We start from the raw sequence: 17,084 nt of genomic DNA on the forward strand, positions 1-17,084 counted from the left end.
TCGAGCCAGTCGATTAATATCCTCCACTAGGCGAAGAGAAAGGACGCATTGCCAGCATTAACAAGTCAGGAGTGGACTAGCCAACCGTGACTAGGAAGAGAAGATATGAGAGTTAGATAACAAAAGAAAGATGGAACAGCGATCACACTTGGACCAGTAGCAGGCAAATGCGTAAAGAGAGTTTATTGATGCAAAATACAGGAGGCACGAGAACATGGCATCGTGCGCCTTTACTACTGGCGCCTTTACTACTGGCGCCTTGTAACAGCTTTTCGGCCGTACCACCTAAAACTGGCAGCCGGATGAGGGGGCCACAGAAACAGAGCCCTGCTTAGCTCCTGCAAGGCAACGAAACACATTGCATCGCGCTGTGGAAGGCGAGCGTTATGCCGACAAGATCTTGCACTTGGGAGGCGACGCTCCGTATCAGGGGCTGATACCCCAGTCTTGAGACAAATCTGAAGCATCATGACATCCTGGATGGGGGGCCGAAGTGCCACTTTTGCACTAGCTTGCGAAGAGGAGGGCCGGTTTAGCACATGCTTGTATATTAAGAATGCCGAAAAGAATCAACAGAGAAGAACCACGAATAGAGAAGAGAAAGGCTGCTAAATATGGACTGTAAATTGCATCATGTGGAGATGTCAGCTTGAGGTTCATAGGGAGATTTATGCAGTTGGCTAAACGACGACGGATGATTTGATTTCAACTGTGTTGGCTCTGACGGCAGGCGAGACATATGAAATAGCTCTACTACATGGCGCATTCAATAAATTGTGTAGTCAGCATGCGCTCTATTTAGGCTGATATGAGGGAAAAGATGAGGTGACGTCTTTTTATTCGGCTGTTCTTCCATCCAAGGGCCTCGAAGGCATTCCCCTTATAGGCTTGGATTTTGCTAAAGAAATGGAGCGATCATGAAACTTCACGTCTGCGCAACATCGGTCTATTGAGCGAATATCCCCGATTAGGCGCCGTTTGCTGGCCTGACCAGCGCTAAGGGTTTAGGGGAAGCAGGGCGGCAGGGATGGTACGTTTTCAATTGGTACGAGGATTTGTACAAAGTCGCTGCCGCGGATTCGTCTGGGCTGGTCTTGATCAATACTCTGTTAGATGCCTTGTACGCGGATTACGGATTTCGAGTATGCGAAACTTTCCGGGGATTTAACGATCTGCACTAGGGTCAACTGTGTTAGCGAAGCACTGCGAACCCGACATCGCAAAACGAAGTGTTTTGTAAGCTTGCTGGCACAAATGATGAGCCGATTGTCCACTTTTAAGCCATAGGCGCGACGTATGAACACATTCATGTCTCACATTTGGACCCTTCGTCAGCCAAGCCGCTGTAAGTTATGATACTGTCTAAGTACCCACAGAGGCCTCAGATACGGCGAGAGAGCAAAGACTGGAGGTTGTATCACCGGCCAAGTTGAAGCATTGGCTTGGCGAGTAGCAGCAGTGGCGTGTATATCAGGCGACACGACGGCAGCATTGGGCTTTAAAACAGTGGCGGGCGAGGTGAAACGCTTCTATGATAACCCTCTTCCGTATGCATAAATCTGTGACTGATGTTGTTGGTAAAAAGATTGTGTTATTACGGGCTTTTCCCCATCTTTGTTCACCTAAATGTAATGTTGCGGCGCATCACGGGAGCATGTGCTTCGTTACGTAGTAGAGGAAAGTGCACGGCGACCAAAATCATTTACACACGGCAGGCGACGGAAGCCGGAAATGCAATGCTCCGACGAATCACATACGGCCATTCGTGGCATACCTAAGATATCTACACAATTATCATGCTCATGCTCGTCCATCAAGCTTGCTTGTCCTCTTCTTTCTCGTCGCCAGTTGATCGTGTGCATTCGAGGTAGTACACGCACGTATGTACGTATTACCTGATATCTGATAGGCTAATACGTGTACCAACGGGTGTGCGGTAAGGCGGGGGAGCTGGCTTGCTTAGCTGTCATTAGGACCAATGGGCCCTGTGCTAGCCAACTCGTCTGCGCCATGCCCCTGGATCACCAAAGCTGGCTGTCCCTCTTTGGGGTTGGGATTCTTGGACTCTGTCCTTGCAGCAAACAGCACTTCTCCAGCACAGGCACGGAGCACGGAGCACTGCAGCCGGCTGCGTGGTTGACCCGCCATCTGCATTCATTGAAGACGCTCGCACTGCGTCGTTCTCGCCAACCCTTGGCAACCCTTGGACAGCTCTGTCATCCGTCTCCGCCTCGGTCTGGGCTGTGCTGTGCTGGCATCTCCTGTCATTGTCTAGCACGCGCGCGAAGAGGCCTTTTCCGAGCGCATTCCTGCGCCGCATCCCTCTGTGGACGACAGCCAGAAGCTCCCAGCCAGAGACTCGGGGCGCCTGACGCTTGCCTAGGCCCGCTCTCGCACCCGCACCCGCGTTCCTGGCATCTCCGAGTCTCCATCATTCCGGCCGTTTTATTCCTCGCCTTCGCTGCCGAAACGGACGGCCAGCTCCTTGCTCTAGGTCCGCGCTCTACCCCCAGCCTGTGGTGGCGACGGTGCGATACGGCGCCCCTCTTCCGGGCTCGAATCTGGGCTTACGGTTGTGGTGCCGGGTCGATCTGACCCCATCCACTCTCTGCCCATCACTCCTCGCTCTATCGTGGCTTCACCAAAGTTACGAACCATGTTTGGATCATTTGGCCTGGGTAAGTCTAGCTGGTCCTTCTCTTTTCTTCTTCCTCCATGTCATATTTCTTCTACTCTATAACTTGACATGTGATCAACCTCTCATTTTGCCCCTCTCTCCTTTCTTCGCCTGTTTATGCCAATCTTGGCTTATAGCCTCCTTGTTTTCAATATATTTTGGTTTAACTTCAAATATCTGCCCATCTATTATTGTGCTTTACCATGCACTTCATCTAAACTGTAACTAGCAAATCTGCCACCCAAGGTCAAGGTAGCCCCCGAAGACGTTCCGCCTCCTACGCCTGTTTCTCTTCCTCGCTACCAGCCTTTCGTCCAGGATGATGCCCCAGTTGATCCACAACAAGCTCTATCAAACTTACTCAAGTATACGGGCCGGGTATCTGCTGCTTCGGGATTAATTGGGCTTTCTGCCATCGGATTGGATTTGAAACTGGATGTCGAAGCAGAGGAACTCATCCCTGTTCCGTCTTTTATCCCCGATTTTGAGAAGTGGGACCGACTCACACCTGAGGAGGCTAGCGAGCAGAATCAAGCAGAGCGTCGGCCCATAAGAAACGGCAATCTTTCTCCTGGATGCCAAGTTTACGTTGAGCGTCGTAAAGAGCTCTCGAACAAGAATGAAGATGCATTTCACACAGTCCGCCGACTGCCACCTCCCAAGGGGAAGCAGCAAGCTCGGCTTGGTAATGCTTATGAGTTCTTTCGATGCCTTGAATTCTTCACCACGTACTGGGATGATCCAAGTCAACCTCCGTCTCTCCCTCCATCTCCCGAATTAGCACCAGCTGAGAATGGTGAAGCCAGTACAACCGATGCCCCCCCGGAATCCTCACGGTACGAGGCAACACGGACATCGGACGGCTGCTCAATGCCCCCTGAGTATCGACAAAATCTCATTTCAGCATTCATCAAACTCGTCGCATATGACTTTGGTTGCAACGTTTCCATGGCTCGTTATGAACCCAGGTTGCATTTAAGCTCTCCGGAAGGCCACCCCAGCCCGCGTAAATCATACAGCCCTTCCAACTGCCATTTTATTTTTCAGAGTCCAACCACAAGAGAGACAGCCCGTGCTGGTCTTGTATATGGCCCCCTTGGGACAGTAAGTACACGTCCAGGCACAAATTTTACAACCCCAGATATCGAAACAGCACAGTCCACCGATCTTGCTCGGGAAGTACTAGCTGCACTCGTTACTGCTCAGCATAGGGCTCGCGAAGGGAAAGTCGAAACGCGGTTTGGTGAAGGCCAGTGGTGGACTTCTAAACCGAGATGGGGTGGTGGTACTGGGGGCCCCATTGGGAGAGAAATTGATACGGATATGCCGCTTGGAGACAAAGATGCCCTACCCACGGATTCAGACAAAGCTCGACCTGCCAAAAAGCCTCGAAAGACCTTGTCAATATATGACGCCTATCGTATGGTCCGCCCGCCATCTTATACGTGGGACAAAAAGGCTCGCTACGAAGCAATTGGTAGGCAGAAGGGCGTTGACTATGACGATATCTTTGTGATTAGCTCTATTTTTCACCATGTATCTATTCTTCGAGTGCGAGTTCCTGACCGCCTCTTGGAGGTACTTGGAGGCTCTCCTGACCCAGATATGACACAGCGCAGCTGGGGCAGAGTGCAGGGCTGGAGAAGTCGATGGTTCGACTTATTTGACATTGAGCAGCGACTTGTAGCCATGCGGATGCTTTGGGCTGTAATGGCTTATCAGATGAGGAAGGAGCCAGAGGATAAGGATATCGCGATGGTTGAGAAGTGATATACGAAAGAACAAGAATTGATGTCGCAGACAGGGATGACGAAGGGTTTGAGAAAGGGCATACGGCAAAGCTAATGGTAAGAAGAGAGAGCCTTTAAGACGTTTGTAAGATGTATGACTGGGCGGCCTATTTTTAGGTAATATACGAGGATGTGCGCTGCTGTAAAATCTGGAAGTTGGGACAGTGCTGAATGGCTAGCCCTCTTATAAACACTTGGGCGCTACTTTTTGCTAGAGAAGTTATGGGCATTTGGCTCATCTAATAAATATAAAGTAGCCAGTTAGTATAGCTGGTATAACCGAATACTGATTATTGATGTGTCAATCTTGACTCTTTTTTAGGCGTGAGGAAAAATGAGTATTCATTCATATGTGCTTTACGTTCTTTCGGGTATCTACTTAAAATAAATATTTCACTTAGAGGAGTCTTTGACTTGTCTAATAAGCAAAGTATAGATATATTGAAAAGTGGCGGTGTTGGTGAGCCCGTTTTCAATCAATCTCGCCCAAAAATTATCGTTTCGGATCCGTCAATTATGTATGGCCGGCGATGATCTTGAAGTGCAGATTTTGGTGCAACGGCTTTTATACCTAATATTTGCATGTTTTATGCGTTGTATAAATTCATCTAATCTGTATGCATCTACGTTATTGTATTGTAGCCAGTCAGAGGAAAGGAGCACCTGGCCAATGACCGCTGCAGCCTTCTTGGAGGTCCGGATTTCCTTACGCGTTGAAAGATGTCGCAGAAATACGTGCTTGGGCGTTGATACCCAACTCTCTTCTTTGGCTCTCTTGCGCGACTCAACGGTCGGTTCAATCATTTTGCAAGAGTCTCGAAGCAGAAAAAATTCAACACAATGAAAAAATTATTTAAACGCGATGAGCACAAAGAAAAGGCTACAAAGTCTAACGGGAGATTAGCTTTCTGGAATAGAAAGAAAGATGAATCCGGGAGCTCAGATGATAAGCAAGATCGATGCTGCGAAGGCTCGCCGGAATCTACTACTTTGATCGGTAAGACTGAGGTTAAGAAGATCTTTGTAAATAAATTTAAATAACTAATACAATGTACCAGACTCAGCTCTTCCACAGCCTGCCAATTTCTCTGGTATACCGCCGCAGACTCAAGAGTCGAGCACGGTGCCTCCAAACCCCGATGACGAATACCAGAATATACCTATAAGCGAGCTATGGAACTTGGCGTACGAGAAACTAAGGAAAGAAGATAAAACGCGCATTGAAGAGTATGAAAAAAAGCTCCAAGAGAGTATCACAATCACCTTAGGCTCTGCACCAGATACAAAAGAAGATAGAAGGGAATGGATGAATTTGGTATTAAAACATAAGATGGAGAAGGTTCAAAAAGAGGCCTGGACGTTTATGTTTTTGGATTCTGAGGTTCGGCCAGCTGAGATGGTAGAACCTGCCTTAAAAGCCATTAAACTGGTCAACGATTGTATTACCGCGGCTGTTGTCCCAAGCCCATATGCTTCGCTTGCTTGGGCTGGCATAAGTGTTTTAGTTTCGTACGTTGATTTGCGCTTTAGCCTTTCGTGTGTGCGTTATTAAATGGTTTTTTTAGGTTTGCTTAAATCCTCAGTATCAAGCGGTGTCTCTAGCGAAGGGACTGAGATATATCTCTTCCCTCATCCTGCAGAGTAGTATGAGAGAAGACCTTTATCATCGGCGCTATGAAGCTGGAGACAGTTTCGGCCAACCATTTTCAGAGTCACACGCAAGATACAAGGCAACATTAGAGCAACTCTATCGGCAGATATTAACATTTCAGGCAGATTGCTACTGTTATTACGCCCAGGACAAAGCCTCTCGAGTCATTAGTGACTTTGCCAAGAAATACGATTGGGACGGCTCGGTTGAAGAAATTCGACAGCAAGAAGCTCAAATGGCGGCCGTCGAGAGGCTTTGTCGCGATCAACAATACGACGAAGAATGTGCCGCAGCTGAAAACCGATATCAAGGGACTATATTGAATTTAAAGGCTATTGGCGTAGACGTCGCTGAATTGCGAAGGGCCGACAGTGACCGAGATCAACAAGAGTTACTTGGCTGGTTATGCAACATAGACCCATCGAACTTGTATAACGCCGCTCGAGATAAACACAAGGGTGGAACAAGCGAATGGTTGATTAAAGAGAATGAAAATTTTAAATCATGGATACATAATCCCTGTTCTCTCTTGTGGCTTCATGGGAAAAGTGCGTTTTCATTTTCCTGATAATTGTATTTATATCGCATTATCTATGGCTTCGGTTACTTATTTTGAATAGCTGGTTCTGGAAAGTCAGTTCTGAGCTCTTCAGTCATTCAGCACCTTAAACAAGAGCTCGATAACGATGACTCCACCCCGATTATTTATTATTACTTTGCCTTCAGCGATGTTCAGAAGCAAGACAGAAATGGCATGCTAGCCTCTCTTATTAAACAGATTTGTTGCCAACGGCCGAATGTACCTGATTCAGTCAAAAATCTTGGAGAATATAAGAAAGCAGGCATGCGCCCATCTACCGATGAGCTCGAAAAATGCCTTATAACAGCTACATGTGGATTTTCTGCTGTATATATTATTATTGATGCGCTTGATGAATGTCCAGAGCTTAATGAACAGCGAGAACAACTTATGGAAACATTGCATCATATCCTTGCAGCTGAGTTTGACAACCTTCATCTATTTTGCACCAGCCGCAAGGAGCCTGACATAGATGCTTCGCTGCGCCGCTATCTTTCCGAGCCAGGTAGAGTTGAAATATGTTTATCTACTTATATTTGGGAGATTAGACGTGATATTAGCCAATATGTAGACTATACCCTTGCAGATGTCAATTACAGTTCTTGGCCAGACGATATAAAAACGGAGGCAAAAGAAATCCTGATTGAAAAATCAGATGGGATGTAAGTCTTCCAGTATGTGGTTATTGCGATTTCATCTCTAATAATAGCAGGTTTCAATATGTTCGCTGTCAGTTTGAATCACTGCGGAATCCAGCAGGATCTTGCTTCTATCTTTTCGTTTAGCGATATTGATGCCCGTCTATTCATTGCGTACTCGTGCATCGCCTACTGCATCTACCTGAGTACATTATCTGATCAATACGACAAGATAGCTTCTCCGTTGGAGGGCTATGCGACTTTGAACTGGTCAGAACATCTTGAAATGATCTCTTGCGAATATTGGTATGCGGGAGTTAAAGAAAAAATTGGACGGTTTCTTGCTATTCGAAGTCAAAGCCTTGTCAATGTCATCTTTGACCATTTTGTCAGAAAAGATAGAGACAATTATGGCAAAGTTGGATATTCATGCATGATGAACTCGCTTTTACGACCATATTGTTTCACGGCTTACCACGGCTTGGTACGCGTGACCGAGTACTTATTATCGCAGGCATACAATGGAGGCAAATATTTAATACAAGGAGATTTGAACACGGCACTCTGGTATGCGGTTTATAACCGCAGAAAGGAAGTGGCTGCCCTTCTACTCGATAGAGGCGCTGATGCGAACACATCAACAACCGTGATCGATGTTAGATGTGACAGTATATTTGGGGATGTTTTACAGATGGCTGTATTCAATAGCGATGCAGAGATGGTAAACCTCCTCTTAGATAGAGGTGCTGATATCGATGCCCAACGAGGTGGCTCAGCCTTGCGGACTGCGGCCAAATGGGATCGCTTCGATATCTTGAAGCTTCTTGTGGGACGCGGAGCTAGCATCAATGTCCCTTCAAATGAGAACGGATGTGTCCTTTCAGCAGCCGTACATTACGATGACTCTTGTTTTCAATATTTGCTCGACAATGGAGCCGATGTTAACATGAGCAGTACAGGCGAAAGGAAATTCACGGCGCTTTGTGCAACAGCGCTGTATGGTTACTGGTCGCTATTCGATTTGTTACTCGAAAGAGGCGCCGATGTCAATATAGGCGGAGAAGACGGTTATCCCCTATTCTACGTTATAGCTGCTGGAGACCTTCCTCGAATCAAACAGCTACTCAGCCTCGGTGCGGATATAAACGCCAAAAGTGGGTATCATGACACTGCACTTGGTGCATTGTGTTGGAGCTATAGTAATGACCAGAAACTTTATATCCAGATTGCACAGTTGTTAATCGATAATGGTGCTGATGTGAATGTGCCTCCGTCAGTCTTACGACGTTGTGCACGCAATGGATACACGCCTCTGGCAAAGCTACCACTCCAAAATGGTGCTGATGTGAACCTCCAAGTAGGAGAATCTGGTAGCGCACTCCAGGCAGCGTGCGTCTGTGGAACGTTGGAAATGATGCAACTGCTGCTGGATCATGGAGCCGATGTGAATGCTCAAAGCGGGGAATATGGCACCGCATTGCATGCAGTCTGCATATCATCCGGCTTCCCTGATATTACTGAGAGAGTCCAAGCACTTCAGCTGGTTCTCCAACATGGTGCCGACGTGAATGTGTTGTCGAGCAAGTATGGACCCATGTTGCAGGCTGTCTGTGGTTACCGCCTCTAGGATTTCGAGTCACACGCCTTCAAGCCTATCGCTGCCAGTCTAGTACCGATACTGCTTGACAATGATGCTGATGTCAACGCCCAAGGCGGCGAATTTGGAACTGCGCTGCAGGCTGCTTGTCTTGAGAACCCTGATATCGTGCAACTGCTGCTCGACCACGGCGCCGATGTAAGTGTTGTAGGCGGCAAATATGGAACTGCACTGCAAGCTGCATGCTGTAATAACAATCCGCGCATAGTCCGACTGCTGCTTGATCATGGCGCCGATGTACATGTATGCAGCGGCCTATACGGAACAGCACTTCAGTCTGCATGTGGTACTGGGGACAGTCAGATTCAATCCAACTGTTGCTCGATCGCGGTGCCAATGTGAATGCCGATGGCGGGCAATATGGAACTGCTCTACAGATCTCATGTCACAGACATACCTACTGGAAGGAGGATAAAATAGAGGTGATACGCATGCTACTTGAGTATGGCGCTGATCCTCTGCTGCGGCGAGGTAAATATGGCAGTCCACTCCATCATGCAGCTATAAACGTTAAATCCGATGCTCTATTACAACTACTGCTGGAGCATGGCGCCGATATCGACCAAGTTGTCCATGACTTTGGCACTGCCCTTCATTTTTTACTATGTCCAGAGCGTTTCAAAAAATACAATGCTCAGTCATATGGCTTGGAAACCTGGTGGATTGACAGGATCCGCTTTATGCTTGATCATGGTGCCGATGTTGGTGTCAGAGGAGGAGAGTTTGACTTTCCTCTTCAGGCTGCTTGTGCGATTCAATGTGGATATTGGGGAGATGATAATGAGGTCGTTAATCGAAATTTTGAGGACTTCGAATGCGAGACTGATGGTCAGTACGCCAAAATGAAATTAGCGACTGAAGCAGTGAAAATGCTTCTGGATGAACGCCATGATATTGATATTAATGCAAACGGTGGCATCTTTGGAACGGCTTTACAAGCAGCAGCATACTCGGGCCAAACCAAAATCATACAACTGTTATTGAGCCGAAAAGACCGAGTAAGGTGCAGCAAGCATTGTGGAAAGTATGGCAGCGCGCTTAACGCAGCCGTCATTAGAGGTTACTGGGATATTGTCGAACTTCTTCTTGAAGTTGGAGAAAAGCCAGATTGCGTTCTGCTACAAGAACCTGATGAAGAATTTCTTACACAAATCCGAGAAGAGCACGGTTGGGTCGCAGAAGAACGGTATAAAAAGTTTTGGGAAGTGGAGAAGAGGAATTTATAGACTTTCCTAAGATATAAGGTTACATGTAACTACCTATAAGATAGAAGCAGAGGAGACTCATAATAAAATATGGGAATTATTATTCAGTACATCAGTTTCGTTATCCAGCACCCTAGCTGTGACAATGTCACGAATTTACCGCTATGTTAATCTACTGCTTCTACTGCCTCTAAGTATACATGGCAGTTAACTATTTTTATCTGTGCGCTGATTGTCTTGTTGAGCTGCAGCTGTGGTGTCGGATAACGAAACTGGAGTGCCGAATAACAATTTCCTAAAAGATGGGCGGAATGGTTCTGGCAAATGACGTGTAGAAGAAAGAGCATTTTGAGCGCGATCATGGTTGATTTTGGACAAGCAAAGAGAATACAACCTTGGCTACACACTTGTGTCCTACTAAATTGCCCAAAATATGGATCTCTCTGCGACAAAGGAGACATGATATCGTTTGTAGTACAGTATCTGTTATTCGTGCCATAATATCAAGAAATTTTGGAACGAGGGCACCTTTAGGGAATAAATGATGAAGTATTCAAAATCCATACCAGAAGACCAAGTTGTTTTTGGGGGCTCAATATCGTGAATTATCAATACATAGCACACCATGCGCGCTCTATATGTAAGCGGAAAATTAAGAGAACAAAAAAAAAAAAAAAAAAAAAGCCAACAGATCTTTTTATAACTTCAAATGAATCTCTACGGCACTTTCGTTCATTCAGCACTTTTTTTTTATGAAGTTCGTTTATTAAACCTATATCTGTCGGTAGGAGCAGATCTCTATAAAATTAATCTAGTAACTAAGTAAATCTTCTTGAGCAAACGGATACGGTACTGATGGAACAGGGTTATCCGAATAGCAAGAATACATAGGATCTGCGTCTCCGAGATATCCAACGCACTTCTTGCAGTTCAACAATGTGTCAGGGTCATACTTTTGCTTTATAGCGAGCAACTTATCATAGTTCCCACCAAAGAAGACATCCTGCCAGTCAGGCTCATCTCCGTCTGCTTCGTTGAGATACGAGGCCTGTACCGAGAGCGGTGCCTTAATCGCATTCAAAGCGGCGCGAGCGGCATCTGCAGCTGGAGCGCCGCCTGCAGTGCCGGGGAACCAACCTGCGGCTGTGACGAGATGCCACAGAGTGTCTCTCCACACGGGGTTGGCGCTGGTTGCGTTGTGTGTATCAGGCGTGTTGGTCGCTCCAGTCTTGAGAATGAGGAAATCGACCAGAGCGCCTGTGGTGTCGTTCGCCAGTTCCTGGCGGGCATCTTCCATGCCCTGCAAAAAAGCGGTGACGAGAGCATCTCTCTTGGTGGGAGTTTCAAAGTTGTCAGCGGTGATGAGACGGCTTGGAGTCAAGACTGAGATGCCGACAGTTCCAAACTGACTGAGGTAGCTCTCTTGGGCCGCGTAGAACTCCTTTTCAGTGTCATATAACAAGTAAGAGTTGGTCGTAATGTTGAGCCCCGGATATGTGGTCAAGAAGGAGTTAAAATTGGAAGTTAGATTCTTCAAAGTTCCCAGAGGGTCTTGGCCGATGGGCATCACTTCAAGGAGATTGATGCTATTCGCTGAAGCAGTATCATAGCCAGAAGCCTTGTTGGCTGACCAAGTAGGCTGTTCATTGGACAGATTTCCAAGAAAGTCGCGCAAGAATTCACTCTTTGTGAGATCAGTCTCGCTGTTGGTGAAGCTTGCTTGCAAGCGCCAAGCGGCCCATTTGTTCGCTTCATACACCTGGAACTTGTAATTTACGAGCACAGCATAAGATCCGCCGCCGCCGCCTCGCATGGCCCAGAATAGATCGGGATCGTTGCACTCGTTGATGGTGCGGAAAACTCCATCGGGTGTGACAACGTCAAACTCAACGGCCTGGTCTACCATCAATCCATAAGCCGGTGTAAGGAGTCCGTGACCTGCGGCCTGGCCATATCCGCCAGCAATGCCCACAGTCGAACATCCGCCGACTGTAACCATGATGTTACGCTGTTCGAAGTAGTCTATCGCTTCTTGAGCATTGACACCAGCTCCGATGATGGCGATATTCTGCCTGGTACCTGCAGAAGGGCAGTTTTGAGGAGTGAATGAGGTTTCAAATGTTATGTTTTTCATGTTGTGTGTATTGAGGGTAAGAGTATTAGCCGCGCTGCTTCGACCGAGATAATCATGGCCGGTGTTTTTAATCACCATCCGAATGCCATACTTTCTTACAAATGCTATGGTAGCCGTGATGTGTTCAGAGGTTGTAGCATAAACTTGTAACGCAGAGAGTCTCCCCAGGGAACACGTCTGGTTTTGGGGTGCGAAGACACCGGGATAGCAATTCGCAGTACCGCAAGATTCCCAATTTGTGTCTTCCAGTGCACCGGTAGATGATTCGCGAAAGGTTCCATTCAAATAGTTGGCCTTGACAGTAGCACATAGGCCGCTATCGAAATTGGGCGAGCTTGGGAAGCAGACGCTGCCCATTGGTACTGTTACTTGCAGAGCTCCTGAGATGCTCTGGTTGAAAGCCTGCCACTCTGCGTTGGTAGGCCAGCATGACTGCCCAGGCTGGCAGGAAAATGCCGAGCCATCAGCAACGGCAGTTTGTAGCAGCCGAGCTACTATGATGGATAGCGTAGCAGCGCGCATGATGAACTGAGATATAAGAAAATGCCAATATAGCTAAAGAGTTGATATCCGGCCTGCCGAAGCAGAATCAAGAGAGTCTATAAATATGCATCCATAAATCATATATCACTTTCACTTCCTCAAAAATCATCAGATACTGAGATATATGCAGGGGGAATTGAGACATTGGATGCAAGGGGTATACGAGACATGGGAATATGGAAACTGAACCATATGATAACACGTGTGACACGTGCAAGTGAAACCCTCCAGCCTATGTCGACGATTGTCCATGAATTTGACTACAGTGCGATACACTCTGTAAAAGTTTCGCCTACACCGACATCGTATTTGAATAGCCTATCTAGAAAGCTTCTAGCGTACTCCATACTCTGCTTGGAAAGGAAAGTTATAACAAGGGTCAGAGTTGCCAAGTAAGCACTAATAGCATAACGATGATTTGGATAGGAGTTGCAAGATCGGAACCTATGTGGTGACTCAAGTGAACCTTTTATAATTGTGTTGTCACATGAAACAGAAGAGATAACTCTACATAACTGCTACTGTGATAAAGAGGCTTTAACTACCGGTAGGAAGTACGATACGAGTATACTGAGAATAGCAGTCAATTTAATTGTGTCACACTCATTAACAATTCAAGACAGTGGCTTTGTATAAGATTAGTGATGTAGCACAAGGGAAATTGGGATGCTCGGGCGTATGTCGGACGGCATAGGCGTCTGTGCACAACTACTAGGTTTGAGAAACTGGGACGGTCTAGGATCACGGGAGCACTTTTGCTTGTATCCGCCTTTGTAAGGATAAAGAGTTTGTCCTATAAGTGGAAGATTGTGTCAATAACCAACCAGGGTCGGAAACGCCCTGGGCAACTTATCTGCCTATAACCGAGTCTCCGGAGGAATTCTCTAGGCTTGCATAGGCACAATGGCTATCTTTTAAGGAGTAAAAAGATGACCTACGCAATAGACCATGTCAGGTTAAGACAGAGGGGAACATTGGGCCAGTACAGAATCCTCCGCGGATATTATTTGTCCATCTGACAAGAATTAGTGAACACGGATATTAAACATTCTAACACAACATATGGTACATGTACCCGGTTGCCGGGCAGGCAAGTTGAGCTAACACGGATAAACATGGTTGATCAGTCCGAAAAGAGGCAAGGCGCAATACTGTAAGACATTGAAGAGAAGTAATACGATCTGACGTAGCAAAAAGTTGCTTGTTGCTTTATAAGATCCACTGAAACCGGGCTATTTTTCGTATTTGGATTAATTGGGCAGGTACATACGGAGTTGGTGCCGAATACATGTAATTATAGACGAGACAGTTCCTGATGAAGTGACATGTACATTTCCCACATAAGCTTGAATTACTTGCAGTTGGCAATCTTAACTGTATCTTCTTCTAATTATCTGACCGATTTGAATATCACTCATCAAACTAGCCAGAGCTCACCTGACTAGAGCAAATATGTACAAAGAGAGCCGCTGATATTTTTGTCAACGTATTTGCCCTGTCATGTCTGAGCAATTACGTATAATAGCACTATTGATAGGATACATGTAGGCAGAGGTACAGCTACCCCTAAAGTCATCATGATCACTCACATCAGAGCCACCAGGATAGATCAAGGTCAGCACGGGTGGGCGTATTCACCACAAAAGACAAGATGTCACTACGATTTTCACAAATGCTCTCTCTCGAGCTGCGCGCTTAAGCACAAGAACTTCTGACTTTTCTCTCGCCATTGCATCGCAAAATCTAGCTCTGCTTTTATATCGCTCACTACATATACCTATGCTGTTTAACAAGAGACATTTTCTACTGCTGAGAACCAACGCAGCTTGTTAGTACTGCTAGGGCTTGGATCTTTCTCATCCTACCGTCGATGGTATCTTGGAGTTAGTCCTCACACTTTCAAATATGAAATGCCCATGAAATACAATCTTCCAGCAGAACTAGACCACAAGCAGGACTGGGTAAAGCTGGTACGATATTTTATTTGCCGAGATCTCACTTATTCGTCAGACCGTTTACCTGCCATGGCAGCAATAGCATCTCACATGCATTGCAGAAATCCTTCCCTTGAACTTTTTTTGCTGGACTACGGAGTGATTCGTTTGCGTCTTCTCTGCTATGGTTCTGCATAGATCGTGACATGGAATTATATGTAAGAAAGAGGAAAACTGAACGCATTCGGCCAGAATCTGCTCCAGCTTGGTCCCGGGCATCAATTACAGGCGGCATCATATTTTCACCTTCTGAAAGCACCCAAAATGCTTTGAAGAATTTGCATGTGAAATGTCCTCCCGCCGGCCCTAATATATATGGTAGCGTGTCTTCGGCGACTCTGACAGCGACAGTCGATGTATTCCAAGGAATTTCAATCGTCCATAAAGATCAGAAAGAGACATTACAAGTACAACTTATCCCTGCCGATGGATCTCACCAGTCTGAACTGATGCTGGATGGACAATTATTCCCTGACATTCTTGGGGATGCCACAGAAATTTATGTCGGTGATAAAGTGATCTTGGTAGATCCAGCGGGAAATGATGATAAATACTTGATTTTGACACCTATTGGCCCTAGATCATCAACCTACAGACGAGTTGGTTTGTATATGACATCTCCATTGCGCGGTCTTTTGCCAGCACCGCTTGAAACTATAATAATTATTTGATCTCTTTCCTTTCTTTCTCAAATTTTCAGTAGTAAATCGAGAAAGTGCGGTTATTTACAAATCCATAGTCCAATTGAACCATCTAACTAAGTTATGAGTTTTAGGAATAATTTTCTCTTCCATATGCGATATGTGTACCATCTCTAATGTGTTATGCCCAGATGCAATCCACTTCTTTTTACTTCAGTTGTCCATTAATATTCCCGTTCAACCCCATCAAATAGCGAATTACATACGGTGGCTACCATTAACACCAAAACCAGCACTCTAGGGCAAATTTTCGGTATGAAACGGACATTGTCTCTCGTGTGCGCTGTTATCCATCTTTAGAATTGTCTTATAATCTTCCAAACACTCCCAACAAAACTGGTGTGAGCATTTAGAGCCTGTGATGTGCTTATAAATTAGGACCTTAGCTTTGTACAGCTATAAACGAAGTATGTAATACCATACATCTATTTCAAGATGCTAGAATGACTGATATTTAACGACAAGAACAATATGGATATTGATAGCTTCAGTTCCAATAGAATCGGCACCCGCAACGAGAACCTGTTTAAGACGATATCGTTAAAAGGCCTCCCATGTCAGAGTAGAGTTTAATGTCACTCGATAGAAAATATGTAACAAAGGTATAATATGAAATACGGAGAAGAAGTGGAAAGGAAAGAACCAAAAAAAAAAAAAAAAAATAACTTACAAGTCATATGAGAACTAAATAGTATGTTAGTATATCTGAGCAATATGGCTATGACAATTCAGACTGGAGAAAAAGAAAAAAAAGGAATCAATACTCACCATCCTCCATTCTTCTGGATATGAACCTTGCATTCAGGACAAGTTTTTGTTACTTGGCTGATCGTCTTCACACTGGCTTTATCCTCCTTTTTGTGGCGTGCTGCTTCCTTCTCATCATACTCCTCGCATGTTAACCCTTTGTGCCAAGCCACTCTGTGTTGAAAGCAAGTCAAGTTGCCACAGGAGTTGCACTTCATGATTGGCTCGTCGCTGCCTCCCTCGTGAAGCTGACCGAAGCCACAGTCAGAAGAGCACTAAGAAAAGGTAGAGTCAGAATTGCGGTTACAAGGAATTCAAAAAGACAGAGAGGGACACACCCATAGGAAGTTGGCATCATCTTGAATAGCTCGTTGTATTATTAGAGTGTCATATTTCTTCTTTGTCTTATCGTCTGCGAACTTTTGTATGTCTCGGTACTGAAGGACGGCACTGCACTCCAGACACTTGATTGCTTCCCAGTGTTTTCGCTCGAGTTCAGATCTCAGCGTCCTTTGCAAACACTGTAGACACGTCGTGGGGAGATGTTTGCATTCTTTTGTAATCGGAGATGAAGAGAAATCTTCCGACCCCTTGTAGTCTCCGCAGATGATACACTCCATTTGTGCTGTGATCTGTCATGCTAAGATCTAACTTTCGTCTCAGAAAATATTAGAAAGTTTTCAAGCATTTATGGAACATGAGTTTGTATTACACCAGTATCAGCATTTATCCGTGTCCAGGTGAATGCTGCGTATAATGCGCGGTAT

At 45.8% G+C, this 17,084-nt stretch overlaps 5 protein-coding genes across 5 annotated transcripts; 3 read left to right on the forward strand and 2 right to left on the reverse strand.

Annotated features, from left to right (window-relative positions):
* Positions 1-1,731: 1,731 nt before the first annotated feature.
* Positions 1,732-4,447, forward strand: GGI43DRAFT_423321 (uncharacterized protein; the record flags this gene model as incomplete). The annotated part of the gene is made up of 3 exons (XM_083208226.1): positions 1,732-1,884; positions 2,495-2,678; positions 2,907-4,447. 3 exons carry the CDS (start codon positions 1,732-1,734, stop codon positions 4,445-4,447), a joined length of 1,878 nt encoding a protein of 625 aa, XP_083059733.1.
* Positions 4,448-5,307: 860 nt separating this feature from the next.
* GGI43DRAFT_384461 (ankyrin repeat-containing domain protein) lies at positions 5,308-10,219 on the forward strand (the record flags this gene model as incomplete). The annotated part of the gene is made up of 7 exons (XM_083203526.1): positions 5,308-5,464; positions 5,526-5,906; positions 6,244-6,666; positions 6,739-7,360; positions 7,433-8,900; positions 8,964-9,131; positions 9,245-10,219. 7 exons carry the CDS (start codon positions 5,308-5,310, stop codon positions 10,217-10,219), a joined length of 4,194 nt encoding a protein of 1,397 aa, XP_083059734.1.
* Positions 10,220-10,918: 699 nt separating this feature from the next.
* Positions 10,919-12,893, reverse strand: GGI43DRAFT_406950 (FAD-dependent oxidoreductase). The gene has a single exon (XM_083206180.1). The coding sequence runs from the start codon at positions 12,852-12,854 to the stop codon at positions 11,010-11,012; it is 1,845 nt and encodes a 614-aa protein (XP_083059735.1). The 5' UTR covers positions 12,855-12,893; the 3' UTR covers positions 10,919-11,009.
* Positions 12,894-14,276: 1,383 nt separating this feature from the next.
* Positions 14,277-15,084, forward strand: GGI43DRAFT_406951 (uncharacterized protein). Its single transcript, XM_083206181.1, has 2 exons — positions 14,277-14,419; positions 14,479-15,084. The coding sequence occupies exon 2, from the start codon at positions 14,786-14,788 to the stop codon at positions 15,005-15,007; it is 222 nt and encodes a 73-aa protein (XP_083059736.1). The 5' UTR covers positions 14,277-14,419; positions 14,479-14,785; the 3' UTR covers positions 15,008-15,084.
* Positions 15,085-16,334: 1,250 nt separating this feature from the next.
* Positions 16,335-16,937, reverse strand: GGI43DRAFT_427916 (BRcat domain-containing protein; the record flags this gene model as incomplete). The annotated part of the gene is made up of 2 exons (XM_083208890.1): positions 16,335-16,592; positions 16,656-16,937. 2 exons carry the CDS (start codon positions 16,935-16,937, stop codon positions 16,335-16,337), a joined length of 540 nt encoding a protein of 179 aa, XP_083059737.1.
* Between the last annotated feature and the right edge of the window lie 147 nt (positions 16,938-17,084).

This window comes from Trichoderma evansii, assembly GCF_050947405.1.
Source record: "Trichoderma evansii strain SZMC 28006 chromosome Unknown GGI43scaffold_12, whole genome shotgun sequence".
NCBI lineage: Eukaryota > Fungi > Ascomycota > Sordariomycetes > Hypocreales > Hypocreaceae > Trichoderma > Trichoderma evansii.

Coding starts and splice junctions, on each gene's coding strand:
- GGI43DRAFT_406951 (XM_083206181.1), top strand. CDS start 14,786: ATGCCCATGAAATACAATCTTCCAGCAGAACTAGACCACAAGCAGGAC.
- GGI43DRAFT_406950 (XM_083206180.1), bottom strand. CDS start 12,854: ATGCGCGCTGCTACGCTATCCATCATAGTAGCTCGGCTGCTACAAACT.